This window comes from Scleropages formosus, chromosome 21 (assembly GCF_900964775.1).
Source record: "Scleropages formosus chromosome 21, fSclFor1.1, whole genome shotgun sequence".
NCBI classification, from domain to species: domain Eukaryota; kingdom Metazoa; phylum Chordata; class Actinopteri; order Osteoglossiformes; family Osteoglossidae; genus Scleropages; species Scleropages formosus.
Genome location: NC_041826.1, coordinates 11813848 through 11841603, shown reverse-complemented (window position 1 = coordinate 11841603; position 27756 = coordinate 11813848). Strand labels below are relative to the sequence as shown.

Here is a 27756-nt window from a genome sequence, read left to right as displayed (position 1 = left end):
CTGGAACTCCCGACTAAAAGTTTGCATTCTGAGAGACCAAAGTCACCTCTACTTTTTGCAGGTCTGTTCATTCCACACAGTCAGGGCTGAAAAATGAGGCAACTGGAAAGACCACAAACCGCTAATGAAGCTGAACACCTAGTTTGTGTTCCTGTACATCCTTCTTTCTCTCTCACCTGAAAGAGGGAAACAGGATTTGAACCCACAGAGTCCAGTCCCCAGGCTAGAATACGTGATATGCACAGCCCTCCTGTTACATTTGTTTTCCAAGACTCAATGCGCTAAGGAACCACGTTAAACAGGCAACATGAATTATCCAGCAGCAGGTGACAGCGAGGACTGCCAAGGACAAGTGTGGCACCCTTTCATAGCTCATATACCAAAGAGGGATGACAGTGTTCAAATACATTTTATTTCTCAAGATAAAGTGCAAGTCAAGTTTCTAAATGGTGTTCAGCAAACACAGGAACAGCAAAAGGTCAGGGATCAATCTGATGTACTGACCGCTTAAAAAGCCCTTGTAGATCCAGATTAAAAAAAAAAAACTCAAAATAAAATTAAATCAATTTAGAAAATAAATAAATGCCACTGTTACCATTTCACATTTGGCAGAACATGATTTAGGCAACAATTGGAGCTTTAAAAATAATCCAAAAAGTTCCAAAAATTCTTTGCCTTCCTAAAACCAAACATATATTCACCCTGCTAAGTTAAAGCCACACCAAAAGAGATTGAAAATTAGGTAAAATGGACAATAAATTAAGTTTAGTGTCAATGCCTGTCAGCATGGCCACACTGAACATTAAACGCAGTGAAAATGTGCATGTCCACTGTGAGGTGGCATGTTGGCAAAATTCCACTATTTCTAAAATTCTATTTTGACTCAAACTAAATGAACCATAATGGTTCATTTGGACTTCACCATTTCCCTTATAACATACATAAATTAAAAAAAAAAAAAAAAAAAAAAAGAAGTGAGACATTTTAGGCATATTTCTAAACAATACCACAGCTCTAAGCAACTCTTTGGGGTCTAAAAACAGCACATGTAAAACACAGAGGAAGTATGCAAAGTCAATTTAATGAAGCGTAAACAGTCTAAGACTGATCTCAGAAGTGTACCTGTCTTCACAAAGCAGTGTCAGTGTGCAACCAAGACGACGCGCACACAAAGCGCCGACACCAGACTGAGCGTTTCAATGTGCATTCTTCCTTGTCAATAATCCAAGATTAATACACACTTTTCAGCTCAAACGCTACGACTGAAATACACCAGTGCTGAACACTTTTATCCAGTTATTCTCCCCGTTGTGGCAATAAAGGAATTAAAATTTGAATTCACTTCAGTAAAGGGCAAGTAAAAAGTGTGACAGCTTGCACTAAGAGGAGTGTAGGGATCAGCAGGAAGAAACACCCATGAGCAGTGTGGAGCTTCTCGAGGCAGAGAGGGCCTGCAGTGAGAGTAGCGTCACAGTCTGTATCACTTCTCTGCTCTTCAGTTCAGTGTTGATCTCCTTACGCACCCAGTGATGAGTCCTCCTTCTTGCTGTATCAGCACAGATGGACACGTGTAACTTGTGGAAAAGCCCGATGAGATTCTGCTCAGCAGCTTCCCACTTGTTGGCTGTGGGCCTCATGCTTGTGTGTGTTGCTCTCCCAGCTGTCCTTCATACAGACCAGAGTGTCACATGCTTGAGGCAGAAAAGGACCCTCGCTGTCGCTGCTGCCCTTCTCACTGTGCTCCCCATCTGCGTCGGCTTCACAAGCCACAAACACAACTTCGTCGCCCTCGTTTGTCACCTTGCTCACAGACACTTCTTGCTGGTCTGCTTCGCAAGTTGTGAAAGAGTTGGTGCTGCTGGAGTCACCTGCGTGCCCATTGGTCATGGGAGCATCCCTTTCCTCACAGGTGTCTGCCTCGCTGTTCTCCTCCTGGTGAACAATAGCCTCGCTGGACACACTCTTAAAGTCGCTCGCACAGTGTAATGTAGAGGCGTGAGGGCTAGGGCTGAACATAAAAGCAAGACACACAAGATATGTCAATAATTAAAATCCCACTACCACAACGTACAGTCCTTGTTTAGAGCAAAGCTGCTGTGTAATTTTTCCCTACAGCTGGTCAACGCTGCATTCGTGCATTTCGGTTCCGTGCTCATCTAAAGAGCTGTTACTGCATCTCTCTGTTCAGCGATCATGTGGGAATCTAAACATTTAAGATTCTGCCCTTGTGAACCAGTACAAGGATGCCCTTTCACATTTGTATACAATGTGGTTGTAGCATGCCGTGGCGGTCTGACGGGGGGGGTGGAGCTGGAGACAAAACAGCAGCTAGACTTAATCAATGCCTCTACTTCTTTCCCCGTCTCGAGCAGTGAGGGAGAGAGCGACTGAGGAGCTGACGCCGGAGACGACCCGAGATGTCAGACAGAGAGAGAGACCAGGACCCTGATCACAATTCCCCGCTCTGAGCAACCCCCCCCACAAGATACCCGTTTCCCCCCTTCCCCTTTTGTCTGCTGACCCTCAGAACCTTGAATAAACTCGCTCTCGCTAGCAACCCTGGCGACTGTGCCGGAGTTTCTTTCTTACAATGGTCAATGCTTACAGAACTGGACAACTTTCACCTGTACACTGCTGTGCTACGAAAGAGGAATTCAGCACAGGTATCTATAGCGTACTGAATGAAGAAGTTCATTTTCATTAAATGAATAATCAGTCTGCTCAAAGGACGTAAAAAATAAAAACCAACCAATTGTTTTCCAAAGCCCGCTGTATCACTGAGGCAAATTCATTTATGCAGGCAGATTTTATTTCCCCATTTACTATAGCTTACCTGTCCACAGATTCATAAAAAACGGGCAGTATGCTGTGATCCTGGGCACCGTTCTCTTCCTCCTGAGCCCATCCCTGATTGGAGGAGGCGTACGAGAGAATGGCTTCCATCACCGTGTAGGGAGTCAATCCCTGCACACAGTCCTCGATGTGCCTCAAGGGTAGCTGAGTCTGCAGGAAGAGGTGCAACTGGCTGTCCGACAGACACACTGTCATGTTCAGCACTCTGCACACAAACAGGAACATCATCTTTTATTGCCATCATTATGTTTCCTGTCACAAGTGACTCATAATGCCCAAGAATCTGAAGTAATTTTTCCTCTGGGGAATATTTCAATAAAAGCAGTAATAACATAATCCATCATTTGCCATCCCTTGAAGAAAAATAAAGAGATAAATAATAGTTTGGCATTCAGTTTACGCTTACTTTAAACTGTCAGAAAATACAGGCATCTCTCATCGTGAGCACTTCTGTAATTTCTTAGGTAAATATATCGCCACTGTTAGCTTTGTTTATGGAAATATTGTACATCTCTCCTTTTAAATCAAACAAATCGCAAAAATAAAAAGAATAAGTGAAAATTTACATGCGAAGTAAATTTTAAAAAAAATAAAGCACAACAGGTTGCTGTCATGTGTGGTTTGATTATTAATCTACTCACAACAACCACTTTATTCTATTTTTTTTTTTCCCCCCAAAGGTATCACAAAAACATCACTGTATTGGCTGCAAAAGTCTGAAGATAGTACTCAAGCATGTGCATGCACATGGACACAAAATGAGTGCTCACTTATAATTTATTTCTTGCACCTCTAGTTGCTGCCCCATGGTCTCGTGAGGTCAAATAAAACCACACGTACACTCACGTTTGTTAATTTCCAAATATGCGTTGCTGTACAAAAGTGCTTAAAAGTAATGTATATCATAGAGAAGATCACAAGGGAGCTTATTCTCCCTGACTTGAGTCATTTCTACTGGCTAAGTTTCATTATGTACCAAGCAAAGGTTCCAAACAACAGGAATCAGGTTTTGGAGATTAAAGCAAGTTGCACCTTCAATGTGAATTTATTATTAGTTATATCTTTATTGTGGGCAGATCTATGATGTAGGCTGACATGTATTAAATGATACACACTTATCCAAAAACTGCTGAAGGCCCTTTCTCCGTCGTTCTAGGAAATCCTCGTTGCTGAAAGAGAAGAATGGGGTTTTGCTGGGCAGCTCTGGCACTGGCCTGTGAAAGAAAAACAACCTATAAACAACTGAGAGCACAGGAAAAAAAATTAGTTTAGTGTCCTCACCTTTGAGAGCAACCCTGAACATGTTGGAGATGTCTCCTTTCACACAACATAGCACTAATGCAGCAACATTAAGTATGCCCTGAATATTCTTTGCCCCCCCCCCCCCCCATTTCTCTTACTAATATTTTGACTTGAGCTCAGCTTAGTGTAATTACAATAGTGGTGTCAAGAAGTATTTGGGCCAAGAGATATGCAGATCTCCAGTTTCTAAAGATGCAAATCAACTCATGACTCTATACGGTAGGTAACAGAGGAGTTAGTGCCAACAGTAACAGACAGTATCAGCAGTGCACAAACCTGCACCTTTGCTTGCTTTGCATGACCAGTGTACACCAACACTAAAAATAAATACTTGTTTTGCAGTTGTGTGTGATTCTTCAAGAACCACAGCTGCTGTTGAAAGTGGATAACAAAAAGAACACAGTAACTGGATACTTTATCAATTGGCCCTGAATGCTGACATAGCAGCTTTCACCATAATCACAAATAAAGAGGAACACAGTACTTACACTAGGCCAGCATTCTTCTGCAGCTTCCTCTTCAGCCACACAAACTCACTGTAGCGACGGCGCACACACGAGGTCTTTGCCGTGAACGCCATGCTATTAGTCTAAAGGAAAAAGAAAAATCACTATCACCGAATACAATTCTCATATTTATATTACTCCATTTCCACAGAGTTTAAAACGCAGGTGTAGCACAGTCACACTTGGTTAAATCCAGTGTCCTAACTGTGCTGAATTGGCAAGTCACACACCCACCACAATTCTTCTTTACCATAGCCATGTCACAGTGGCCAACAGGGTATTGCAGTTTGAACCAATTCTCTTAAGTCATAAAAACATGGCTGCACACAATGCTTCTGAGGGCAACTAATGTTAAAGAAACCAAAGTATGCATAATGCTGCAATGTCACCAACTGAGGTTACAAAGAGCATTGGCGCTAAACAGAATTCTGTTTCATGAAATGCATGTTAATATGCATCTGTCAGCTTCAAGAGAATGCAAGATTGCAAAAATGAAAAGTCCCTTAATTTTTAATGTTTTAAACTGAACAAGGTGTAAAGAAGGTAGTGACAAAAGCATTTGACAGATTTCTTGCTGTATACCCTAACAACTTTTCTACAGCTCAAGAAACACTGCTGCTTAATACCTATATAGCGCAGCACTGACACTTCATATATCATATGACTTCATATATACTTTCTCCAAGTATGCCTAAACATTGCTGATGATCAGAGGTTTTGAATCTTGCCAACAGGCCTAGAAGAGAAAAATAAAGCATCCTCTACTGCTGAACTGGGGCATGTGGGTGGTGAAGTGGACAAATGTAATAGTTGCCAAAAAACTCACATCAAGATTATAGGTGGATAGTGCCACTGAATACATTTTAATGAAAATTAAATTCTGTACTTCAACTGGTTCATAAAGTGAGCCTTTTATACCAGAAGTTTCAGTTTTTTTCTTTATATTTTATTCTTTTCTCATTCATTCAAGACTGCACATAAGGACTGAGGGAGGTTCAGTGGAAGTGAAGCAAGCAGTTATTAAACAATGAGTTGTACAGAAAAGTGTAGCAGAACTGCAAAGTGAATTATGGCTCCCCCTTCCCACTGTGTCCTCTAAAGAGCCTGAATAGTAATTATGGGAGATCCATAATGGTGCACAGTAGAAGGTGTCGGAAAACATCACATAGACATTACTACTTATGAGAAGAACACGTGTAGTCTTTCTGGACTTTTTTATGGAAAGCACAAACACATTTCAGACATCAAGCCAGGGACATCAAAGAAATCTGAAATGCACCTGCCAACAAGAAAACCAGAACGAGAATCTTTGGGGCAATGATCCTTCTGACATTCTATGATTAGAGTAGCACAAGATCATGAACCTACATGAACCCACAGAACAGAACCTGACTGACAAGAAATGGATGATTGGTAACGCACCTACTCAAGCGATGAACATCGGTGCATCAAGTAGAAAGTAACAAACTAGGTTTACTTAATCAGATGTCTGCAACTATGCCCCTTTCTCCTAATGTAATGCACAAATTGTATTTTTGCTGAGATGTATGTCGCTTTGGAAAAAAGCATCTGCTAAATGAATAAATGTAATGGGAAAGAGGAGAGAAATCAGCAGTTGTCAGTTCCAGAAATAATTAAAACGAGCAAAAACTACTGATGTGTGGTTAGAATTTTCCTGGATTTTGCAGAAACCCATTTTGATCCGTCTCGTTGAAACCAAAGCTCGGTGTCCAAAATGCAGCCCTTTTCACCAGCTCTATCGCCTGAAGAGGTCTTCCATTTCAGTGCACAGTCTACACATATCGTACATAGCTCAACATTTAAAGGAAGTTGAAATCAAAGGGTAAATGCCATAGGGATTGATTTCATCTGGTGTAGCAAAATATGCCATCAAAAAATGTTCATTTCATAGACATTCTGAAAACTAGAGAAAAAGGGGAATTGAGTAGTACACTTAAATAAAAAAAAAAAAAAAAAAATGCAGTGTCACAACATCCCATTTTCAATATTGACTTCATGCGATTTGAGTTGCCTTCAGTGTCCAGAAAACAGGCAGATGTCTACAGTAAGGTTAAAGACAAAGTACTCACATGAAGGAATATTTTAAAATCCACATAGGAGTTCCAGAAGCCTTCATTCTGAACCCGTGGGTCCTGAACCCGCACAGCAATAAACTCCTGCAAACACAACTGAGCTGGTAAAACAGCCAAAATCTAGCAAAGATGTTTTCAATAAATAGTACAGAAAATATTCCCCAAAACTGTACCTAAAACAGCTTCCTACAAAAGAAAGAATAAACCTCATATGAAAGTACAGTGGGTCTTCCACTTACAAATTTAATTCTAACAGAGTTGGTTCATTACTAAAAAAGTTCACTAGTCAAATGTGACAGCAAGTGGGCCAGGGGCTTGTCATCAATTCTATATTTCTATTTCACATGCAACTACTTGTACAATACACACCATAGGGGGAAAAAAAACAGAAGGGAAGGGGAAAGCAAAAAAGGCAGTTTAGGACCGAGTGACTGCACTTTGACAATTGCGTGTCTGCCTCTATCTCTCAGTAAACAAAAGTGTATTTCGAAATATACCGAGTTGCCCGTCGCTTTGAAGAAGTGTCTGGCAAATGAACACATATAATGTAAATGTCAGCAACCCAAACAGTTCCACAGTGTCGGAGGCAGCAGACGGGACCACTGCAGCACCAAGGACTGTCAAGGAGCATTTGCGTTCAAGCCTGATTTCAAACTGAAGTCCCAAAGCACAGAACTCACTGGCAGAAGAGCTGTGTATACACCCCAAAGTGAGTGATGATCTAACAACACTTTAGAAGCATTTCATAAATACAGATTTAAATGAGCTCTACACTGTGACCTCAGGCAGTACCGCAGCAAATGCTGCACTGCTCAATGGAAGCACACACCAAAAAATGTCAGAAAAATAATTAAACATACCAAAATAGCTGCTGGATTGTTCTAACTTCTAGCTAATATTTTAGATGTAGAACTCTTGAATAACTTAATATTCAGAATGGCACACACGTAAGATCGCCAAGTGCACAGAGCCATACGCTGTTCTATGACTGGTACCAGTAAAATCAAAAAGCCATTAAGAACAAGAGGAAAGTTCTCCAAATAAGACACATGAAAACCATGAACACTGAGTGAGAGCTGTGGAAAGAGGAAGAAAAGGAGAAGAGAAACATGTCTTACGTCCTGCTCCTGGCTCTTGATCATCCTAACAAGTGCTGAGCTGCAGCGATGACATCTGTGGAAAAAAAGGGAATGCTGATGACTCAGGGCACATCCACATACCTCGAGACAGCACTTACTCATCAAAGTGTGACAGTCAAGTAAACACCAGTAAAGAAACAAAGGACCTGGGATCTCCATCATCCAAAGGAGACCTCTAGATGGGCAGCTGGTAGTGCAGTAGTTAGAACTGCTGCCTTCGGACCCAAAAACTGCAGGTTCAAATCCCACCTCCAGCCATAGTACCCTAGACTAGAGCAAGGTACTTACCTTAACTTGCTCCACTAAAATTACCCAGGATGTTGTATAATAAATGGGTATTAAGTTGTAAGTACCTGATTGATTGTAAGTCAGGGAGTCCGGCGAGAATCACCAGGTCAACATCAGAGTGACAGAGTGTGCGTGTGTCGCTGAAAAGTGTTAACGTCAAAACAAATAGAAATAATTTTATATTAGTAATATTTAACAATTGCCAGGAGCACACACTGTGACTCACTTAAACTACTCTGCGAGTGACAAATCGAATCGTATCGAGTCGAGTCAGCCGTTTTGTGGAAATCTATCTCGGTTTTGCTCGACAAACCTGATCAGTCTGATGTGACAAGTCCTCTATTGTTAACCAACAATAACATTTATATTACACTATAAAAGGAATACTCGAGAGTTTCGAGTGGTAAAAAAAAAGAGAAATCATCGACGTAGTCGACCAAGCTGGTGCCAGTGGTTGGTGGTCGTCATATCAAAGCGACGACGAAGCCTCGACGAAGGTAGTGTTGTGAAAATCGCACAACAAATACACGATGAGCGATGTAAACTACTAGCAAGCAGCTCCGAACGCAATACAACTAATAATAAATTATTGTTGTTAACAAACAAAGCATGGTGAAATTTAGGTTTTATAAACCTCCTCAACTCAAGAAGCTCGCGCAACTGCTCGCAGACAATTGCGTGCCAACTCATCCCTTACCCTCTGGTGTTCGATGAAAAGATGCAGTGGCAGACGTTCTCATCTATAGTGCAGAAAAACTAATTTTCACATGACTTACGGAACTAAGTAAGACATCCATTCTAATGTAATAACTCGTTAACTGTGGCAAAAATCAAACACCAAGTGACTCGTCCCGCGAACCTCTACTCGACTCCGACGTCGTTGACTTTGGAAATGGTGCTTCCGGAATAAGGAACTCTGGGAAATGTAGTTTTCCTACTGTGGATAAGCAGCGCTCTGTGTACACTGTGTGACAAACTCTTATCTCCTCCTTTTGAAGGTAAGCGCATTTTCCAGTTCATTGATTTTTGTTTTAGTTGCGTTTTTCCACTTTTCTAAAATTTCCGTTGGGCAGCGAACACAACAGGCGGTTGATGAAAGTGAGTGAGTGATCAATAACATGAGGAGCCAATCGAACGAATCGATTGTCAAATCGATTGATCAAGTCAGCGTTGCAGTTTGCGGAAACAGCATATATTTATCATTTAAATATTTTTTAATTTTAGTGTAGCCTCAAGTTAGTAAGTGTATTAAAAAGTTTGCTTTTCAACAAAGTCTTACAGTTACTTACCCATGATTTATTGTATGCAGCTTGATCATTTTTATGGGGGAAATTCAAGGTAAGTACCCTGCTCAGTAGTACTTCAGCTGGAGTGCAGATTCAAACTGCAGTCCTTCACTTGCAAGGCCACAATTAAGAGCTGCACAACCTGTTGTCTGTAGGTTGTTGTATTGATTAAGGTTGTTACAGCAGGAGGTGGCATTCAAACCCAAGACAGAGTTGGAAGGTAGCAGCTCTAACCACTACACCAATACCTGTCATGTTAAAGTGACCATGTTCGTTAATAAGTATTATGCCATGTTAAATGGGATTATTCCTGTGGAATATCAGTCTCATCTTGAAAACTTTTTTTTTTTTCCAGAATATTGATCATTGTACAGCTACAGAAGGAAGTGCCACCATTTACCTTATTCGGGAGAAAATGTCCTGCACCTAAATCCACAACCAGTCACAGCATCCATCAGTTTTTAGGATAGGCATAGAAATGCCTTCATGTTTAGGCGTTCTTATAAACACATCTTGCGAGGCACCTTAGAAATAATGACAGAAACAAAGAAACAGAAAATAAAGAAATAATGACAAATATTTATAAATACACCCAAACAAAAGTGAAATTCAATTAATGGTGCCATCCACCTTATTTTACAATGTAGATGAAAAATGAGTGCATTTACACAAAATAAGAACAAAACTTATCAAAAACAATAAATGCCTATGAAGGGAAATAAACTACACATTACAATTTTTTTTAACTTGGTAACTACCATTGCTGGTAGAGTAGGCTAATTCTCTTCTATAAATAAATTATGCAGCTCAGAACTGTAGTTGTTATACTGTATTTTTTTCACTTTCCACTGCCATTTTCTTTTGTGAAAAATTGTGTTGTTTGGGGGGGGGGGCATGGTGGCGCAGCAGGCTTCGCTAGGTCCCGCTCTCTGGCAGGTCTGGGGTTCGAGTCCTGCTTGGGGTGCCCTGTGGCAGACTGGCGTCCCATCCTGGGTGTGTCCCCTGCGCCCCACACTGCCAGGTTAGGCTCCAGTTTGCTGCGACCCTGCTTTGAACAAGAGGCTTCAGACGGTGTGTGTGTGGTTTGGTGCTTTTCAATTTGGCTGCATAATGCAGCTTAAATAAGATTGGGAATCAGATGCAGTGCGAAAATGGATATTTTCAGTTTTAGGCCACAGACACCAATGCAGCACTAACTGCTCAGTGATGACATTTATCGTTTGAAGAAAAAAAGACAGGAACCAAGTAAACCAAGGTGAGATGTGTTACAAACTGGTTCTGTATTCAAAAGTAACAAGTTCAATGTTGATGCCCTCGAGAAAACCGGTGCACATATTTTATTTGCACAGCTGCTCAAAACTGCAGGAAGGAAAAGATGATGTGAGGAACAAGAGAACATACATACAAGGCAGGTACACTGGGGTCGCGTTCATGTTTATTAATATATTCAGGATTCATTGTAAGAAAGGCCATTTTGACAAATGGAGAATACGACGAGGGACACCGCGGGCTCAGAGGGCAGCATTTCTCCAAGTTGGTGTATGAATAAGTGTGTGAAAACAGCTGGTAACACAAGAGAAACCTGTTCAATCCAGTTCACATGACAGTTCCGCACACGGCATTCTTTAATTAAGGTCGTTCTCTGAAACATGACAATTGCTCATTTTTTACACATACTGTTTGAGATTGAAATTCAAGTCAAATATAAAGAAGAAATATGCAGTGTTTAGAGGAACTTTGTAGACATGAGTTAAAGGGCCCAGTTACTACAGACATTGTTTCAGGGCAGAACCAGCATTCTGGACGCAAAACTTGCATTCGAAATCGATGTCTAACATTGTATGCTTGTTAAGCACAGAATAAAAACCCTTTGCATATTTCCTTGAAACATCACTAAACTGATGAGAAATACACAAGTTTTTTGGATCATGTCTAAAGGCTCTGAATTGGAAAGTCAACGCATAAACGTGATGAGATCTGGCTGAGCCTGGGAAAAGCAGCCCTGCGTACGTGACAGCGTCCAATTTATAGAACCACTCTTAACATTAAGGACAATTCTCCATCAGCCGGACGCTTAAAAAAATCACTGGCCGCCACCTCCTCAGTCCATAACTAGTATTTTCACTGATCACAAAGTATGTTACATAACAAGGCCCGTTTTCCCAGGTTGGAAGTTTAAAAAAAGGATGTATGAAGTTGGGTGAACTATTTCTGTAGACATGAGTGGAAAGAACTGTTACACCAGTTAACAGATCCCCGCTGGACACTCGTTTAAATATTAAGGTACAGCCTCTTGTCATTTCTCCCCATCCATCACGTCCATCGTGAGCTTCAACCACTTGGCATTAGTGGACACAGCTGGATATCTACATGCTGTCCCATTTCCTACACGGTGGCTCTGTTGGGAAGGGAAAAGCACAATTTTGTCTCTGACAGATGTATGAAGATGCCTTGTTTGCTCATCTTGCTTACTTCACTATAGTTGCTGTCTTGCCATTATCCACATTTCACCAAGCAGAAAGTCCAGCGTAATATATTGCGGTGAGGCGTATTCTCAAATGTAAGTCGGTGCCACAACGTCAATCAAATCCACAGGTCAGAAAAATAATACTCAACTAGAGAAGAGAAACTATGTTAATGTTATACAAACTCGAAGGAAATTATCTTTGTACAGAAAAGTCTGACATCTCATTTAACAGGAGTTGAACAACTTTTCTTCCAAAAATTCATGACCGATACACTGAATTTAACAGCACTTCACCTCTTGTAAAGCTTAAAAATGTCACTCAGATAGTACAATTAAATTTTAATATCACTTCTTTAATCATCACCTTGACAAATGAGTCGTGCGAAACCTATTCTAGAAACGCCTCCATGAGGTCATTTCGTCGGAGAATTCAAGCAACGCGCCGAGTCCACAATGAAAATAAAAACCTTTATTTATTAACGATTGAAAGAACAATCCCAGATTGCCAGCAAACATTTCAAAGTAAATGAAAAAGGGAGAAAAATGTGGAACAGAAATGAAACCATGGGAAACCGTTCTTATGACAACATAAAGAAAGAATTGGGGATTAAGTTATTCAACACACAAGTATTTACATCACATCGGGCACAGAGGACAACGAGTCAATAATGAGAGGACATGGGGCAGAAAACAAACAATGAGGGCTTTGAAAAGTAAACAAAGGCATGAAATCCCCAATGTAACATTTCAAATGTTTGTTGGTTTAGGGGATTTTTTTATTTTTCTGCAGAACAAATCATGTCATCTGCATTCTGGTCTGTTTTAGCGTAAAGTGTGACATCTGCAGCTCATTCTTTCCACTTTTACTACAGGTCATATTTACACTGCCGACTGCAAACAAAACACATCCTGACTGATCTGTGGTTGGTGATAATGAGGATTTATGAATTTACAGAGTATGCTGTTAAAGCAAATGCCTCGTTCTTATATGTGCCAGAGCTAATCTTAGAGTTTCTTTAGTGAGAATGACAGTAAAACCTCCACAGTGCTGCTGCAAGAAGCAGGTACAGAACAAAAGCAGCTTTGACTCAAACAGCCGCTGCACGGTTAAACGTACACCTATCCATCACTTTACACCGCATTTGGAGAGTTTCCACTGGTGCCCAGAAACTTGGGGCCCAACCTGGAGTGGAAACACATGTAGTGAAGGTCATGGGCACAAAAAGAGGCCAGCAGCCCCCAAACCCCAACACTGTGGACCCAAGTTCCGGAGTGAACTGCTGTCAATGAAACCTGCATGGTACTACAGTACAGGGAAACAAGAAAGGATGGGTCAGAAAGGAGAGATTCGCAGAAGCAGAACGAGTGCTCAGCAAGTCGGTTCGAGCAGTAAACGCAACGTGGGATACGTCAGTGTAAGAACAGGCCCTGCACTCGCAGCAAACAGACACGATGGCGGTAGGAGAGAGCGCACTGAAACCACCAGCTGCTAAAATTAATTCTGGGTTTCAAAAGCCCCATTAGAAGCATCTGATTTTTCTAAACAAGTCAGTCCACTTCGTACTTTTTTCCATGGCGTTAATATTTTATGGTGCATAGACTCACTTGGGAAAGGACAACGGGACACAGAGAGAGCGATGGAGACTTATGACCGATTGGTAATGTAGGTAACGTAAGGCACAGGGCTCCACGCCCCACATGCTGGCTGCGTGGGAAATGGACACGGACATGGAGATGGACACGAACACGGTGCTCAGCTGGCTTCTACCCCAGCGTGGGGCAGCGCTAAAGCCAAAGGGCTCCAGCTGTCCATCTCCATATTTTCAGGTGGAAGGACTTCAGCAAACATCTCTCCAGTATTTCAGTCAATGTCTGAGCAGAGGTCCACTTTTGATGGGTGTATGCACCACCATGTCAGAGGCGGTCCAAGGGACAGCGCTGGCCACCGACCTGGCAAGTAAGCAGTAAAGAGACAGCAGTGACAGTGCAACTCCCCTAAGACAGAGGGGAACAGGAGACACAGACAGACAGACAACGGTGAAAACAGCCAAGCTGTATACAGACTGTTGCAAAGGCTTATCATCATTAATGCATCATGTGCTTTCTCATATGAGTCCTCCGGTCCTCAGTCTCCACTGTCCAGCCGTTTCTCAGTCCTGGCAGTCCTTGAACCATTCGCTTCCGCGCCACAAGGCCTTGGAGTTCCTTGGGCGAAAGGAGCACAGAGGAGCTGCAGGTCTGAATCCTTAACAACAACACGATCAACCTGCCTGCGGCATCTGCAATACTGTCAAGTGTCGCACGACTGCAGTGGAGATCATTTTGGACATTTTGATTCACGAAAAGAACACCACGGAACCTTTGGTGAGTGTCGGCTGTGTCTCACAAGAGATCGCTACTCCACCGAACCACTTTGTTTTCGAAAGCTGGTTCCGATTTGGCTTGGAGCCCCATGCAAAGGCCTCCGTTGAGGCCCCCTTTATGGGTGGGGACGTCTGTTGCTGAGCCACCCGAGACCCTCACGTACAACAAAGTTAGCTTTTCAGCTCCCCTATGAGTCAGATATCCAAATCAGACATTTTTTTAGTTTATTTTCTACGACTTGTGGGCAGTCCTTTCTCTCAGACAACCTCCGTCTTCCTTTGTCTGCGTAGCTGACTGCTATGAGACCTCAAACATACTTGTTCTCAAACCACTCCTTTAAATTTTTGCTTCCACTTTCTTATATATTTCTTTTTTTCCCGTCGCTTCTGAAAAACAACAATTTAAAAAAAAAAAAAGAAAAATACTAAAGAAGCACTTGTGCTTTGCAGTTGTTTCCTGTTAAGAAAGTACTGGAACCAAAAAGGAAAAAGGAGAAACTAAAGCAGGAAAAGTAGTCAGATTCCTTGTTCTTTTTTTTTCTGCCACCAGAGTCTCAAAGAAAATAATAACTTTGCTTCCGTCAAACGCATCTGCTGCTCACACAAAGAGCGGAACGCACCCTCACTTCTTCTTGTCCTTCTGCTTCTTGTCGCTCTTGCGGCTCTGCTCAGGTGCCAGGCTGCGGGGCATGACGAGGACGCTGCCGTCGGGGCCGTACTGCAGGGAGTACTCGCTCGCCGGGTACGGCCGCCCGTCCTCGTCACGCAACTGGTTCAGCACCTCCTCGTACAGGCTGTGCACCTTCTGCTTCATCTGTCGGATTGAGCGCACAAACTCCATCTTCTCCTTCAGCAGCCTGGCTTTGTTGCGGCGCAGCTCCTCCACGTCCTGTTCCAGGTTGAGAATCGTGTCCAGTTTGCGCTTGCGGCAGTTCTGCGCCGCCATCTTGTTCTTGCCACGACGGCGGATGTCTCGGATAAGGGACAGCTGGGCCTCGCTCAAGTGGTGCTTTGCGAGTAGCTCGTTGAACTCTTCCACGGGCAGATTGATGATCTTGTCGTTGGAGAAGGGGATCTTCATGGCGCGTGCGCGCCGCTCGTCACGGCTCGACTGCTTTTCCAGCAAGTCCTGCGAGGGCTGCACCTTGGCCTGCTGTTGCTTGTCGCGCCCCACCTTCTTGCCAGCGTTCAGAGGCTTCAGATGCTCGGGCTCCGAAGTGGATGCCAGAGGCAGGTTGTATGTGTGGTTGTGGCTGATGTTCTCCAGCTGTGGCAGGTGTTGAAACTGGGACGGGTCCTGGTAGCTCATGCGGCAAAATTTGCTGTACTCGGGCTGGTAGCCCCCAACGGCGCCCTCTTCCTGCTCCAGAACCGCCTCCGAGTCGGTGCTGTAGCCCACGGCGCCTTCCTCTGAGAACGTGGCGCATGTCGACGAAGAGGACGAGGAAGAACTAGACGAGCAGGATGTTTCGGAGCTGCTGGGGGAGGCCGGGCTTTGGCTGGAGTCGAGGGAGAGGCCCGAGTCCGAGTCCAGCTCATCCTCCAGCTGGAAGGCCTCGGCCTGGCTGAAGCCCTCCTCCATGGCCAGGTCCAGCAGACTAATCTCATCCAGCATGGCCTCCTCCAAGAGGCTGTTGAGAGGGTCTTGCAGCATAGGTGTACAGGTGCTGTTGCCGGTGCCATTTAATAGCGGTGGAAGAAAGAGGCCGGTCAGGTTGGTGCCCCCGAAAGTAGAGTTGATGTTTGAGGAATTGCTGTGTAGGGCAGGCTGCTGGGAACCAGAGGCTTCCATGGTGGCCCTGGGATCCAGCTCTGGGCTGAAGAAGGCAGAGAACTCCTGGCTGCAGCTGGGGAGGGAGGCCTGGTGAAGGCTGACATCCTGGTTAATGGGGGTGGGACTGTGCAGGCTGAATGGCACCAGGGGATTCGACTCTATCCCACTGCTGCTGCTGTTATTTGCACCACCGGTGGAGCTACTCAGGAAGGAGCTCTCTGATGTGTTGTTCACCTCCATTTCCTTCACAAATTAGGAGAAAAGTGTGGGGTCAGCAGCTCGGACTAAAGGCAAACAGCAGAAGACACAAGAAGCGCACCAGTCCTCACCTGTAGCTCCATGATGGCCATGATGTCCTGCCACTGCTGCTCCAGGTCGAGGGATGGTTCGGCCTGAGGCAACAAAGGAGATAGGAGGCTTTGGGAGGTAGAAGGGCCCTCGCTGCTCGGCTCCCTCAACTCCGGGGTGACAGCATCTGGAAACTGTCAGCAGATAGAGAATGAATTAAATAACCTCAATAACTCGGTGCTTTAGACACAAGCAAGGGGCACAGCGGTTGGAGCGGCCTTAAAGGAGCCAGGTTAAATCCCTGCTCCTGCTGTAGGACGCTTCATCAAGGAACTTGCCTTGAATCAAAAGGGTAAAAATTACCCAGTTGTATGTATGAGCAAAATGGAGTACAATATTTTGCATCACTTTAGAAAAAAAGCATCAGATAATTAATATGTCCTCATCCTCCTTTACGTTACCTCAGATTCCTCTCCAAAGGGAAAAGTGGCCTCCAGCAATCGCAGACACTCCTGCAGCGACAGCGAGGTCTGAGCTCCGAGTTCAGCCAACTGTGGGACGAGACAACACTTAGGAGGCAGAACTGCATCTCGTTTGGGCTCACCAAAACAGATTATCTGTGCATGGCCAGACTTTGGATGACCGGATACTGGAACGACCAGACGCTCCAGCTTATCACAATATTATTTTTTCACGTATCTTTTACATTTTTAAAAAAATGGAGAACAAATTTTTCACAAGAAAAAATTGCTGAAATGAAAACCAAGTGAAACCCAAGCATTCAATAAAATTCAATTTTATTAGTGTATAACGTCAGAACGATACTGCCAATGACATGCCACAGGTGTTAAACAAATGTGTGTCATTTCATATCATTGTTCTGCATTAATAAATACCTTAACAGCACAGTTTAAAAGATCTGCTCTGATCCTCATTCAAGAAAGGGTGTTTTAAACAACCTAAGCTCCACAGGCTTTCATACATGTCCGTATAAGAGAGCTCGCAAGGCCACTGGAGAGACGCACAGGTGTATCATGTCCAAGGCTATTTCAGTGCGGTGGCGCAGCGAGTTTGGCCAGGTCCTGCTCTCTGGCAGGTCTGGGGTTTGAGCCCCGCTTGGGGTGCCTTGCGACGGACTGGCGTTTCATCCTGGGTGCGTCCCCTCCCCCTCCAGCCTTGCGCCCTGTGTTGCCGGGTTGGGCTCCAGTTTGCCGCGACCCCACTTGGGACAAGCGGTTTCAGACTATCTGTGTGTGCACTGGGAGTTCTGTTCTTCGTAACTTTAAAAACGTAGATAAAGGAACACAGTTCAGACTCTAATCCTGGGCTTGTTTCCTTGTTTGTACAGCAAAAAAACAGGTTCTAAGTGTGTAATGTCCATTTTTTTGAGCTCACCTCCTCAGGTACATTCTCTCCTGTCTCCCCATCCACCTGTGTCTGGCTCCGCCTCCCCTGCAGACTGAGATCATTCCTCCAGCTCTCCTGCCCCTCTGCTCCCTCATCGTTCTGCTCCACCGGGGGGCATTTATCTGCTTCACTCTCCTTCTGCCGGCTACTGTAGTCAAAAACCTCACGCCCGGCACCCAGGTCGACGTCTTGGCGCCACAGGATGTCAATCAAATCAATATCCTTGAAAACAAACAAATGCTGCATTAGAGATGTCTTGAAAGCAAAGTCTTGACAAATATTACTGACCAAACTCTTTCATCACTTTTTTACTGGTGGGCAGAGTGCACTCTTTGCACTGACAAAGACCATATTTGATATAGAACAGAAATCAGAAGGTGGGAAATGTTCCATCGCATTTGTATGACATCACACATGATAAACAAGATTCCATGAAAGCAAAACATTGTTCATTACAGACAGCTGACAGGTATATTAATGTTTGACATTCTAAAACTCAAAGTTAATCTCTTACAGGTTTGTACTCGTATGCTGGAAAACAATATAAAGTTTAATATAAGAACATAGCGTCAGAGGCCCATAATAATGTCCAGCGTCTGCCGTGACCCACAGGACGCTGTACCCAGAGGGATTAATGAAGACCTAACCCCACACTAGAGCCCATGTCAGCACCACCACGCTGCATCACACCAGACGTCCTGACACTAACACGTCAAGGCCCGGCATCCCACCACAGGACGAGTGAGGAGCACCAGGAAGTATCCGTTCACCCGGCAACATGACCATGTGCTAGAGAGCAGCGCTGAAGAACCAGGACAGACGTGAAGAAAATCAGAAAACAAACGGGGGTGAGCTGTGTTCACTGAGACTAAAAGCAGTAACTGGACCTAGCTACAAAGATATTTGAGGAAAAAAAAAAAAAGTTACTGTGAAATACTGTATTCAGAGTCCTTCCTTACAGCTTTCCTTTTAAGCAGTGAATCACCAAAGTTATAGTAACAAACATTAAATGATAAAAAGGGGCAGTAGGGGGCGTACTGTTTAGACCTGCTGCGTTCGGACTAGAACGATCTAGGTTCGAATCCTGCTCCTGCTGCAGTACCCTTGATCGAGGCACTTAATCTAAAACTGATACAGTCAAGTTTACTCTGTGGCACAGGCAGGTAAATCAGTGTAAGTTGCTTAACACTACACTAACATGTGACTTTGGAGAGAAGTGTCAGGTAAATAAATAGATGTGAAAAAACACTTCTGAGTGCTTCGAGCGGGGGCAGGGGCCCCATAAACGCACAGTCCCAACAAGCAAAACAAGCTGCATGAGCAAAGACACACTTCTCACATTACAAAGCGAAGCTGAGGCCTGGACGCGCTACGGCCCCTTGCTCGCTGCAGGAGTGACGCTATGTGGACACAGTAATCGTGGACAACGCACTGGTCACAGTGTAGGGACAGGTTCACGCAAGCGAATCTTTAACTCACACTATATACACATAATCACATGACTGGACTACTGGGAGGGGGTCCTGTTCACATGATTGGCTGTTCCTTGTAACGCATCACATATGTGATTTTGTTAAATAATTCTAGCGAGACAGGAATCACAATATTGTATAAATTACATATAAGTACCATGACGCATTGAACTGTCCTTTCATTCCTACATCTTGTCACACGCAGATGAATGCTACTTTTTAATCATACTGATCAAATATTTGTATAATTATCTCTTTAGCACTGATCAACTGATTTACACGTGCATACAGCTGACATCACGCCTGCGATACTCACACCCTGGTGCAGGTGCCTTCACCACATTTCAGATCTTCACCAGATGGGCCCTCCCTCATTCAAAAATCAAATGAGGTTTTTCTTTTAAGTGGCATGTAAACAAATCAATAGTCTACTTTTCTAAGAAACCACAAGTAATGAACACTGTTGAAACAGAAGCTGCAGATTATGAACAAAATAGACATCTGAAGAATGTATTTAAAAATACAAAATTACTTCAAAGTAAAATGTGGGAGACCTTGGGAAACAACTGCAAGTTTATATTACTTAAAAGATTTATCCAGTTTCAGTTTTGAGCAGCATCATTACAGTAAAGATGGACTGAAGGTTATCAAACAATAAGGCTTAAATCCATAAGAGATGTATTTAACAACAATGGGACTTTCAGAATTTCTCACTCTAAATTTACCAGTGAATCAAATGCTAAGCAAACAAACTATAAATATAATTCAAACTAAGGTTTTCCATGTAAGCCAATACACTCCAAAAATGGGAAGACGTAGCCTGCAAACTTATTTGTAGCCCAGCTGGGCTGTTCTAGAAGAGCAGCACACAGACGCGCTGGGGTGGTCACATGCAACTCCTGACTGAACCTACTAATCCGTGTTGAAATAAGCAAGCCCACCATCCAACATGCCCACCCTGTGAAGAACGGGTGAGTCATATCCCAGAAGCTGATACTGTGAGCTCCAGGTCGGGGAGTCAGTACGTTCAGAGACACACACAGAGACAACACACAAAGAGCAAAGCAGCCAGACTGGACCAGGTCACTTCCCTACAGCCCAGCAAGAGCGCTGAACTCTTCCACCTCTGGCTACTTGCTGGTCCCACTCGCAGGGGTCCAAAATAAGAGTCTGCAGTTCTCAGTTTTGGCCCCAATGTGGTGGAATGAGCTCCCAGTGTCCCTCAGAGCTGCTGAATCCTTCATCGCATTCAAAAAGTGTCTCAACCCCATCTTTACGAGAGCCACTCTGCTCCTGATTTCCTGAGAGCTACATAAACTCATATCACACCACCTGTCACCATGACCTCTGTTTCCTATCCGTTCTACACTCAGTTTCCCGTGTAACAATGGTATTGGACGCACTGACTGCCTGCTTCAGGAACTGCTTGTCTCTATCTAAAGCTCTTCCTCTGTTGTTGACACGCTTTGTTAACCGAGTCACATGTCGCTTTTGAGAGAAGCATCTGTTAAATGAATAACTGTAAAAGTAGCACAGCTGTCGAGGGGAAGGCCAAGTCCCTCCTCCTAGGAGGCGTTCAAAAAACTGACAGCACTATGTGGCAACACAGAAGTACCATCCCTTCTCCTTTACCCCACAGCCCACACCCTGCACTTTGGCACCAGAGCTCCATTTGAGCTCTATTGAGTCACTCAGGAGCCCTGTCGGTATGAATCACACGGCAGCTTCACCCATGACGGCTTACTGGGGTTAAAATGCAGATAGACAAGCACAGGACACGGAACACAGTAAGATGGAGACATCAGCAGCATATCAGGGATATTCTGCTCTTTCTGTCCACTCATTCTAAAAAAAAACAGGACAAAAATTTTTTCTTTAATTTCCACAGAAACCTCTTTAAATGAACTAAACGAGAGCGTTTAGATTTACACCAATTTATGGCGTCTTGCACAGAAGCGCTGACATGTGCACGCTAAACTCGCGGTTATGACAAGCCGACTCGGGAATCACACACACTGTATTGACGCAGGTGCACTGCTTGAGTGCAGTGTGCTCATGATCATCATATTACAGTGTTGTGCCATATACCAGTGGTGTATTTTAAACTGTTTCATATCGAAGAGTACTTATTCACGATCTGTTCAGAGTCTGATCTGAACCTGCTGCTCCAAACACCCTTCACTTCCTGCACCTGGTGCTCTCAGCTCAATGGCAGCTTTTTGTGGCTCCTAATCAACCTCCGCACCTTCTCAGGGTGAGGAGTGGCGGACCGCATCCTCTCATGGCCACAAGTGAACTAGCCTACCTCCTCCTGCCCTCAGGAAGGGTACTGAATGTCCTTTTTGACCCAGCGGGAACTGCAGTGTTCACACAAATGCACACACCTGTGCCGAGGAGGCTGAGTACACTGTGTTACTGCAGTACAGCACTCCACATGGGGGTCCTGCTCCCACCCACCGGGAGCCCAAGTTATCTTCTATATTGAGAAATACAGCGATGATGTTTACTGGGAGGCAGGAAAGCAGGAGACCCTGGCAAATGTACAAATGAAAAGAGTGTAGATACACACAGCATTGTGACCACCCCCCACCCGCCAATGACTCTGGCAGCCGAGGCACAGTATGTTTAGAATGCAAGCAGCCCTTTTTTTAGCAACTGTCTGGTCACTCATGTGACACCGTGGGGCTCAGCACAGCTAGCCATCCAAACCAGGGGGGGCTGTGGCACAAAAGGGTTAGTGGTGCTGCAGTGGGACCTCATGGTCCCGTTCCTGTTGGACCATCCAACAGAGGCGACACACTCCTCCTCACACAGATGGCGCTCAGCCATTCACAGGCTCTCCATCCCAACCAACACCACCCCACTTACTACGGTAAACGTGCTACAGTCTGTCCAGCTCAACTGATTGTCCACTTTAGGGGTGGAATATCACCTAGCATACTTGAGGCCTTGGTATCAAAACCTGCAGAAGTACATTCAAGGTTTATTGATGGTGTTCATTAAGCCTTGTTCATTAAAGTTGGACCATTAAAAAAAGCTCATAATGACAAATGCCAACTTCGTGCATAAAACCCAAAAATGTCTTCATCCTAGGGGGTGCGGTGGCGCAGTGGGTTAGCCCACAGTCCTGCTCTTGAGTGGGTCTGGGGTTCGAGTCCCACTTGGGGTGCCTTGCGACGGACTGGCGTCCCGTCCTGGGTGTGTCCCCTCCCCCTCCGGCCTTACGCCCTGTGTTACCGGGTTGGCTCCGGTTCCCCGTGACCCATATGGGACAAGCGGTTCTGAAAATGTGTGTGTGTGTGTGTGTGTGTGTGTCTTCATCCTTTTAAAATCATGAGCTTGACAATCAATACATATCACCGTGATTTGGAAATCCAGCAAATACGTTTTAAATCACGCACAAAAACAACAAAACAATTAACAGCCAAATTCAGTGCTACGCTGGTCCTTGTAAAGCATCCAAGGTGTGGCCCATTTCCCCATGTTTCCAGGATAGGCTCTGGACCACTGTGACCCTGCAGTGGACAAGCAGTTATAGAGAATGAATAAATTAATGAATCTTCTTTTTATGCCATTATGACACAGGTCGCTTCTGTAATGAAACACAACTACTGTCCCACCATCACCTTCATGAAGGAAGTGCTCCTCATCAGACAAGTTACCACTATGACCAAATTTCAGGAAGAGCTGCTACAGGACATGACTGAAGTGGATGTGCTCTGTATAGCAAACAGCACGTTTCAAGACAATTTTTACTGCGACAGAGGAAGACTCATTAACTGCTTATTTGTCAGGGATGTATGCAAGTACTAAACATACATAAATGGAATATTATACTGGTGAACCGATGGGCAACATAAGGAACCGTGGAAATCCATGTACTGGTGTAAATTTTTCAGCTCTTCTTCCATTTTTCACACTTAAACAGGAAACAAATGTCAGGAATGAAAAATAGGAAAGTTTTTAAGAGACTTCAACTGGATTTGACTTTAAAGAACTGGTACTCAAGTTTGGTTTGTCTCGTCAATGGGAGTAGTTTTCACAGTGCTTTTGGGCAATAAAAGTGCCAAAAGTACAGTTAATAGACCAATAGGTATTGTGTATTGTTTCACAGCAATAAAAACTATATTACTGGCTTTGTACCCCTACAGTATTTTTTGTAACCATTTACTGAATTTTTTACTACTACTGTATTATTTGCCAACCCAGGTCAGACTGTGGCACCAAGCTGGGCGCGAACCAATAGGATACTGGAATGAGGCTGTTACACTAACAATGAAAGACAGAATGGACAGAAGTGGAAACACAAGGATGAATGAGAAAGAAGGAACAGTAACTGAGAAACAGAGATTCGACTTCAGAAACAGCATCAATACTAAGCAATGGCTCCTAAGCAATGTGCCAGAAAAGGGAGGGGAATCTACTATTAAGTTCAGGCGGTGACCTTTCCCATGAGCCCCTCCTACACGACACCTTTCCCTGCTGACTGTGCTCATCCTCAGCACAACAGGCTGCAGTGGAGCGGGGCAGAGCTCCAGCGATGGCCTTGTTCTACGGCAGGTATCAATAAGCAGGCCGCTTAATTATCTCGTGCGGATTAACTGGAACGGTGCTACGATCAGCACGAGGGCGGTAACCTGTAGAGACTGGTGTGTCACGTATGCTGTGTACGTGCTCTAAGAAAGCATCCTCACTCACACATTTTCTCGCTCCGGGCTGCGATGCTTCTCAGCGGCTCCGAGTGCCGCGTTCTGCTCCCTCTCTCCTTGACAGCACATTTCGCCACACTGAGCTCCCTCCCGCTGCGTTCTCAAGGTCAGTGCAGCGAGATGGGCAGGACTTACCTCTTTGGTGAGGTCGTCGCTGCTCTCCCCAGTATGCCCACCCTGCTGCTGGTTGTCCTGGGGGGCCACGGCCCCCTGGCTGTCCTCGCCGCTAAGGTTGTAGCCGGACTCGGGCAGCCCTTCCGCACCGGTGCCCCCACCCCTCATGGCCGAGCCCTCGGGGTTGCTTACGTCCTCCAGGCTGGCCCCATTGTCCAGGGTGATGGCGGAGCTCGACTGGCCCGCAGCGCACACCACGCTCTCGGGCTCGCGGTGCACCAACCAGGCACTCAGCTCTGTCGTGGGCACGCGCAGATGGTCCAGCGAGCGCACCTGGTTCAGCAACCGCCGTGAAGTGAAGAAGTAGTCCAGGTCCACGCTCTTGGGGTGGATGCCATAGCCGTCCAGCGTGTTGCGCAGGTTATGGAACTGTGTCTGCGTGTAGGCGGAGCTGGGCCCCAGAATGATCTCGCGCAGCGGGGGGAACTGGGAGCTCAGGTAAGTGTCCACATCCACACGCACCCCGATGAGACTCAGCAGAATGGTGAACTGGATCAGGCCCTCTGTGAAGTACTTTTTCAGGTAAAGCATTTCTTTGCAAATGCAAAAAAGTGAAAGAAAAAAAATTAAAATAAAAAAAAATTAAATTAAAAAAGTATTCCCCCCCTTAAGAGTCTGTGGCGATCGGGGCAAGAAAAGAAAAATATGAATGTGACGCAAAAAAAACAACAATGTGGGATTAATTAAATACTTCCGCAGTGCAGGAAAACAAAATATCCATGAAACACTGGAATCCCCTTTGGCCCACAGTTTGGAGGAGGAGGAGACGCACGGCGGCTCGGTCTTCAGGAAGTCTTGCCACAGCTGCTGTGAAACTGTCCTCTTCCTTGGCAACGTCTCACACACCTGTGCACAGAACAAGATAAAGAGCGGCCGGCCTTAATAAAATTAACCTCGTGAGAAGCGGCAGAACACGGCTGAGCTTGGACAAGAGCGGAGATGTTCCCACTTGACGCTGGAAAGGTGCCAAAGAGAGGGAAGAACCGCGTACGAGGGAACCGGTGACTGGAAAAGAGCCGCGAGGAAGACGAGGAGGATCACCAGCGGGTGCAGCCACTCTGACCTACTTTGGCTCAACTTGTTTGCCTCAATTAAAGCCTGTTTTGAACCCTCCTGGCACTTGCACCACATGATGTAATCTGACCGTCTCCTTGGAAATATCCCCACCTTCTCCCACTTCACGCACCACGTTACATGAAGAAGAAAATAAAGAACTCCAAGTACCAGTAATTCAGTAGTACGTGTGACCAGGTTTCTGCTCAGATAACCTCTAGAACCGTGTGATTTTTTACGTGACGCTATTTTAAACACAACCGCAAAGTCTACACGAGAGCCGTATCACGCACTCAACTCACCCATGTCCACATGCAGAAATACTCGGACGCAAAAATGGTATATTCCCACAAGCCGAACACCCCTCGTCCTAAAACCGAAAAGAGCAATGTTCCTCGGGGGAAAGAGCGTGTTGTCACACACACATCACCAGACATGGCCCAATTTCACAGCCAAACTGGATCGTGAATGGGCCGATTTGGAAAGGCACATGATGAGCACAAACTCGGCATGAACAGAAGAGTTGAAAAATCAATAAAGCGGGAGGCAAAGACCTTATTCGGCACTGCGATCATCCGTTCCCCGTCCAGAACGGAATGGCGGTTAACGCGTGTTCTGCCGGACGTATTAACGTTTGACGTTGGGGGGGGGGGGGGGGGACCGACAAGACGCGGCGGAACTCTGCAGCGCGACACCAGCATCGCTTCCGTTACACAGCACAGTAAATCCCAACACAACGGTCAGTACCCCTCCAAAACACTCCCTCCCTGGCTTCCAAAGCCTGAAAATGTAAAATTGCCCTTTTCCCAACTTCAAAAATCTCTTATGCTGTCTTTACCTGGGAGTCAAAGACGGGGCGAACGTAAAGGTATCAGCTGTATTTCCCCACATCACATGTACCTTCCAACAAAAACAGCAGTGAAAGCACGGGTATTACCAGGGGTTAGGCACCCAGCTACCACGGCGAGCTACCCTGCTATTATTAATAGTATTAACTACTCAGCTAGTACTATGGTAAAGTGCCCAGTGAGTTGCAGTTGTGCATCATCACACAAAACAACCGAAAACGTTTGTGTGGTTTGTCAAATGTGTCCTGACCTGACTGAGCGCGTCAGGCTCACAACAGACCACCACCGCCATTGTTATTGTTACAATTACTACTCAGTACTGTTATTAGAATTTCTGCGCGCAGTCACGCCGCCACCCTGCGAGTTGCTGTATTGTTGTTGTTTGTTGCTGTTCTTGTCGAGGTTGTTGTCTCGAAGGCGAACACCCTTTTTACCTGCTCGCTTTCTGTTTCTCCCACAGTACTGCGTCCCCTCCCTCTGCTGCACAATGTTAGCCAAGTCGCGTACAATGATCGCCCTTTTCTTTCCCATACTCTCACTCTTCCATCGCCGGTCCGTCCTGTTCTTCCCCCCGCCAGAAAACGTGTTAACTGTGTCGCCGTACGTCCCGAAACAACAACCCGAGTGGCGTCTTCCACCGCGACCCACAGCACTTGTCAAACACCCAGGAAATGCAGGACGCCCCGTTTCCGCCATCGGCTTCGAGCAACCTAGCAACAAGTGGCGCCACAATGACGAACGGGCGTGACAGCCAATCACAATCGAAAACCAAGAGACATCCGCCTGTTTCGCACGGCTCAGAACCAGTAAAAACACAAGGGGCGGGATGTCGAAGACACGCTGTGAGTGACGGGAGAACCAGAAGTAACAGAGCTCCAGAAGTTTCACCATTTTACATTTATGTATATACGACTGTACGCAGAGCACGTCAGTCTTTTAATTGCATTATAATATAAATGTCAGCGCTCGAAAGAAAAAATAAGAATTTATTTCCGTTCTTAAGAAAACGTAGACCAGTGCTTGCCTTGTCGTCTGTGTCTGTCCAGCACCGCGTGTGCATTAATAATACTTACAAGTTGAGGATTTTGACAAGCAGTTATCTTAAAGACGTGAGTAGCTGTCCTTTGGTTTTACTGTCCACTGTGTTGTGAAAATACACCCTGGGTTATTTACATGACGACGATTCGTATTCCCATCTTCTGTTTGAATGGCCCACCATGACTTGCAAAATTTCAACAAACAGCCCCGACAGCCGGGCACGTGCTTCAGGCGCGCATGCGTGGAACACTCTGGGGTTGTGGGGCGGGGCGGTAGAGCGTGCCAGGTGAGGTCATTGCGTCAGACAGAAAATCCCCGAACTGAATCCCGGTTAAAACAAGGGAGCGCGTCAGTAATAATATATATCCCTCAAAGTTTACTGTGTTTGAGCGGTACACTCACTACCTGCGATGTTTATGGTGTTTCGAGTAATTTTCGCCCCGGTATATAAAATATTCGTTCTTATACTGTCGAAGAACACGAAAAACCAGGCTTCACGGGCGTCCCCTCGAACTTGCCGTGTAAAATACCCACAACACAGTGACAGGGCCAAAAGGGGGAAATTATGTGAATAAGTTTGACACGATCTTTTCAAGGCGCTCTGTGTGCTGCTATTTCTGTCTGACGGTAGTGCCGTTCGTCCACACATGACCGGACTCTGGTGACACGGTACTGCAATGACCGGACAGCCCAGTG

At 45.0% G+C, this 27756-nt stretch overlaps 3 protein-coding genes across 5 annotated transcripts in view; 1 reads left to right on the top strand and 2 right to left on the bottom strand.

Moving 5' to 3' along the window:
* The window catches only part of skap1 (src kinase associated phosphoprotein 1), a 95353-nt gene extending 92744 nt beyond the window's left edge, over positions 1-2609 (top strand). The window contains exon 14 of the transcript XR_003797192.1: positions 2373-2609. The gene's annotated coding sequence lies outside the window, so the exon portion shown is untranslated. The remainder of the gene's footprint in view (positions 1-2372) is intronic.
* On the bottom strand, positions 400-9062 carry LOC108918783 (sorting nexin-10-like). 2 transcript variants are annotated; one of them, XM_018726318.2, is made up of 8 exons: positions 8879-9062; positions 8247-8321; positions 7873-7927; positions 6752-6838; positions 4644-4744; positions 3969-4067; positions 2834-3058; positions 400-2008 (listed from the first exon to the last, which is right to left on the bottom strand). In XM_018726318.2, the coding sequence occupies exons 3-8, from the start codon at positions 7894-7896 to the stop codon at positions 1603-1605; spliced, it is 942 nt and encodes a 313-aa protein (XP_018581834.1). In that variant the 5' UTR covers positions 7897-7927; positions 8247-8321; positions 8879-9062; the 3' UTR covers positions 400-1602. The 2 variants fall into 2 exon arrangements, with proteins under 2 accessions (XP_018581834.1, XP_018581835.1); XM_018726319.2 differs by lacking the exon at positions 8247-8321.
* A 5605-nt stretch (positions 9063-14667) lies between these two features.
* nfe2l1b (nfe2 like bZIP transcription factor 1b) lies at positions 14668-27273 on the bottom strand. 2 transcript variants are annotated; one of them, XM_018726266.2, is made up of 6 exons: positions 27096-27273; positions 24083-24967; positions 17755-17988; positions 16821-16910; positions 16401-16553; positions 14668-16314 (listed from the first exon to the last, which is right to left on the bottom strand). In XM_018726266.2, the coding sequence occupies exons 2-6, from the start codon at positions 24650-24652 to the stop codon at positions 14920-14922; spliced, it is 2442 nt and encodes an 813-aa protein (XP_018581782.1). In that variant the 5' UTR covers positions 24653-24967; positions 27096-27273; the 3' UTR covers positions 14668-14919. The 2 variants fall into 2 exon arrangements, with proteins under 2 accessions (XP_018581782.1, XP_018581781.1); XM_018726265.2 differs by lacking the exon at positions 27096-27273 and adding an exon at positions 26457-26751.
* Positions 27274-27756: the final 483 nt, after the last annotated feature.

Coding starts and splice junctions, on each gene's coding strand:
- LOC108918783 (XM_018726318.2), bottom strand. CDS start 7,896: ATGATCAAGAGCCAGGAGCAGGAC. Junction 4,068..4,643: donor CAGAAGAATGCTGGCCTAGT/GTAAGTACTGTG, acceptor TTTCTTTCACAG/GCCAGTGCCAGAGCTGCCCA. Junction 3,059..3,968: donor CTTCAGCAGTTTTTGGATAA/GTGTGTATCATT, acceptor GTTTGTGTGCAG/AGTGCTGAACATGACAGTGT.
- nfe2l1b (XM_018726266.2), bottom strand. CDS start 24,652: ATGCTTTACCTGAAAAAGTACTTCACAGAGGGCCTGATCCAGTTCACC. Junction 16,911..17,754: donor GAGAGAATGTACCTGAGGAG/GTGAGCTCAAAA, acceptor CTCGTCCCACAG/TTGGCTGAACTCGGAGCTCA. Junction 16,315..16,400: donor TGGCCATCATGGAGCTACAG/GTGAGGACTGGT, acceptor TAATTTGTGAAG/GAAATGGAGGTGAACAACAC.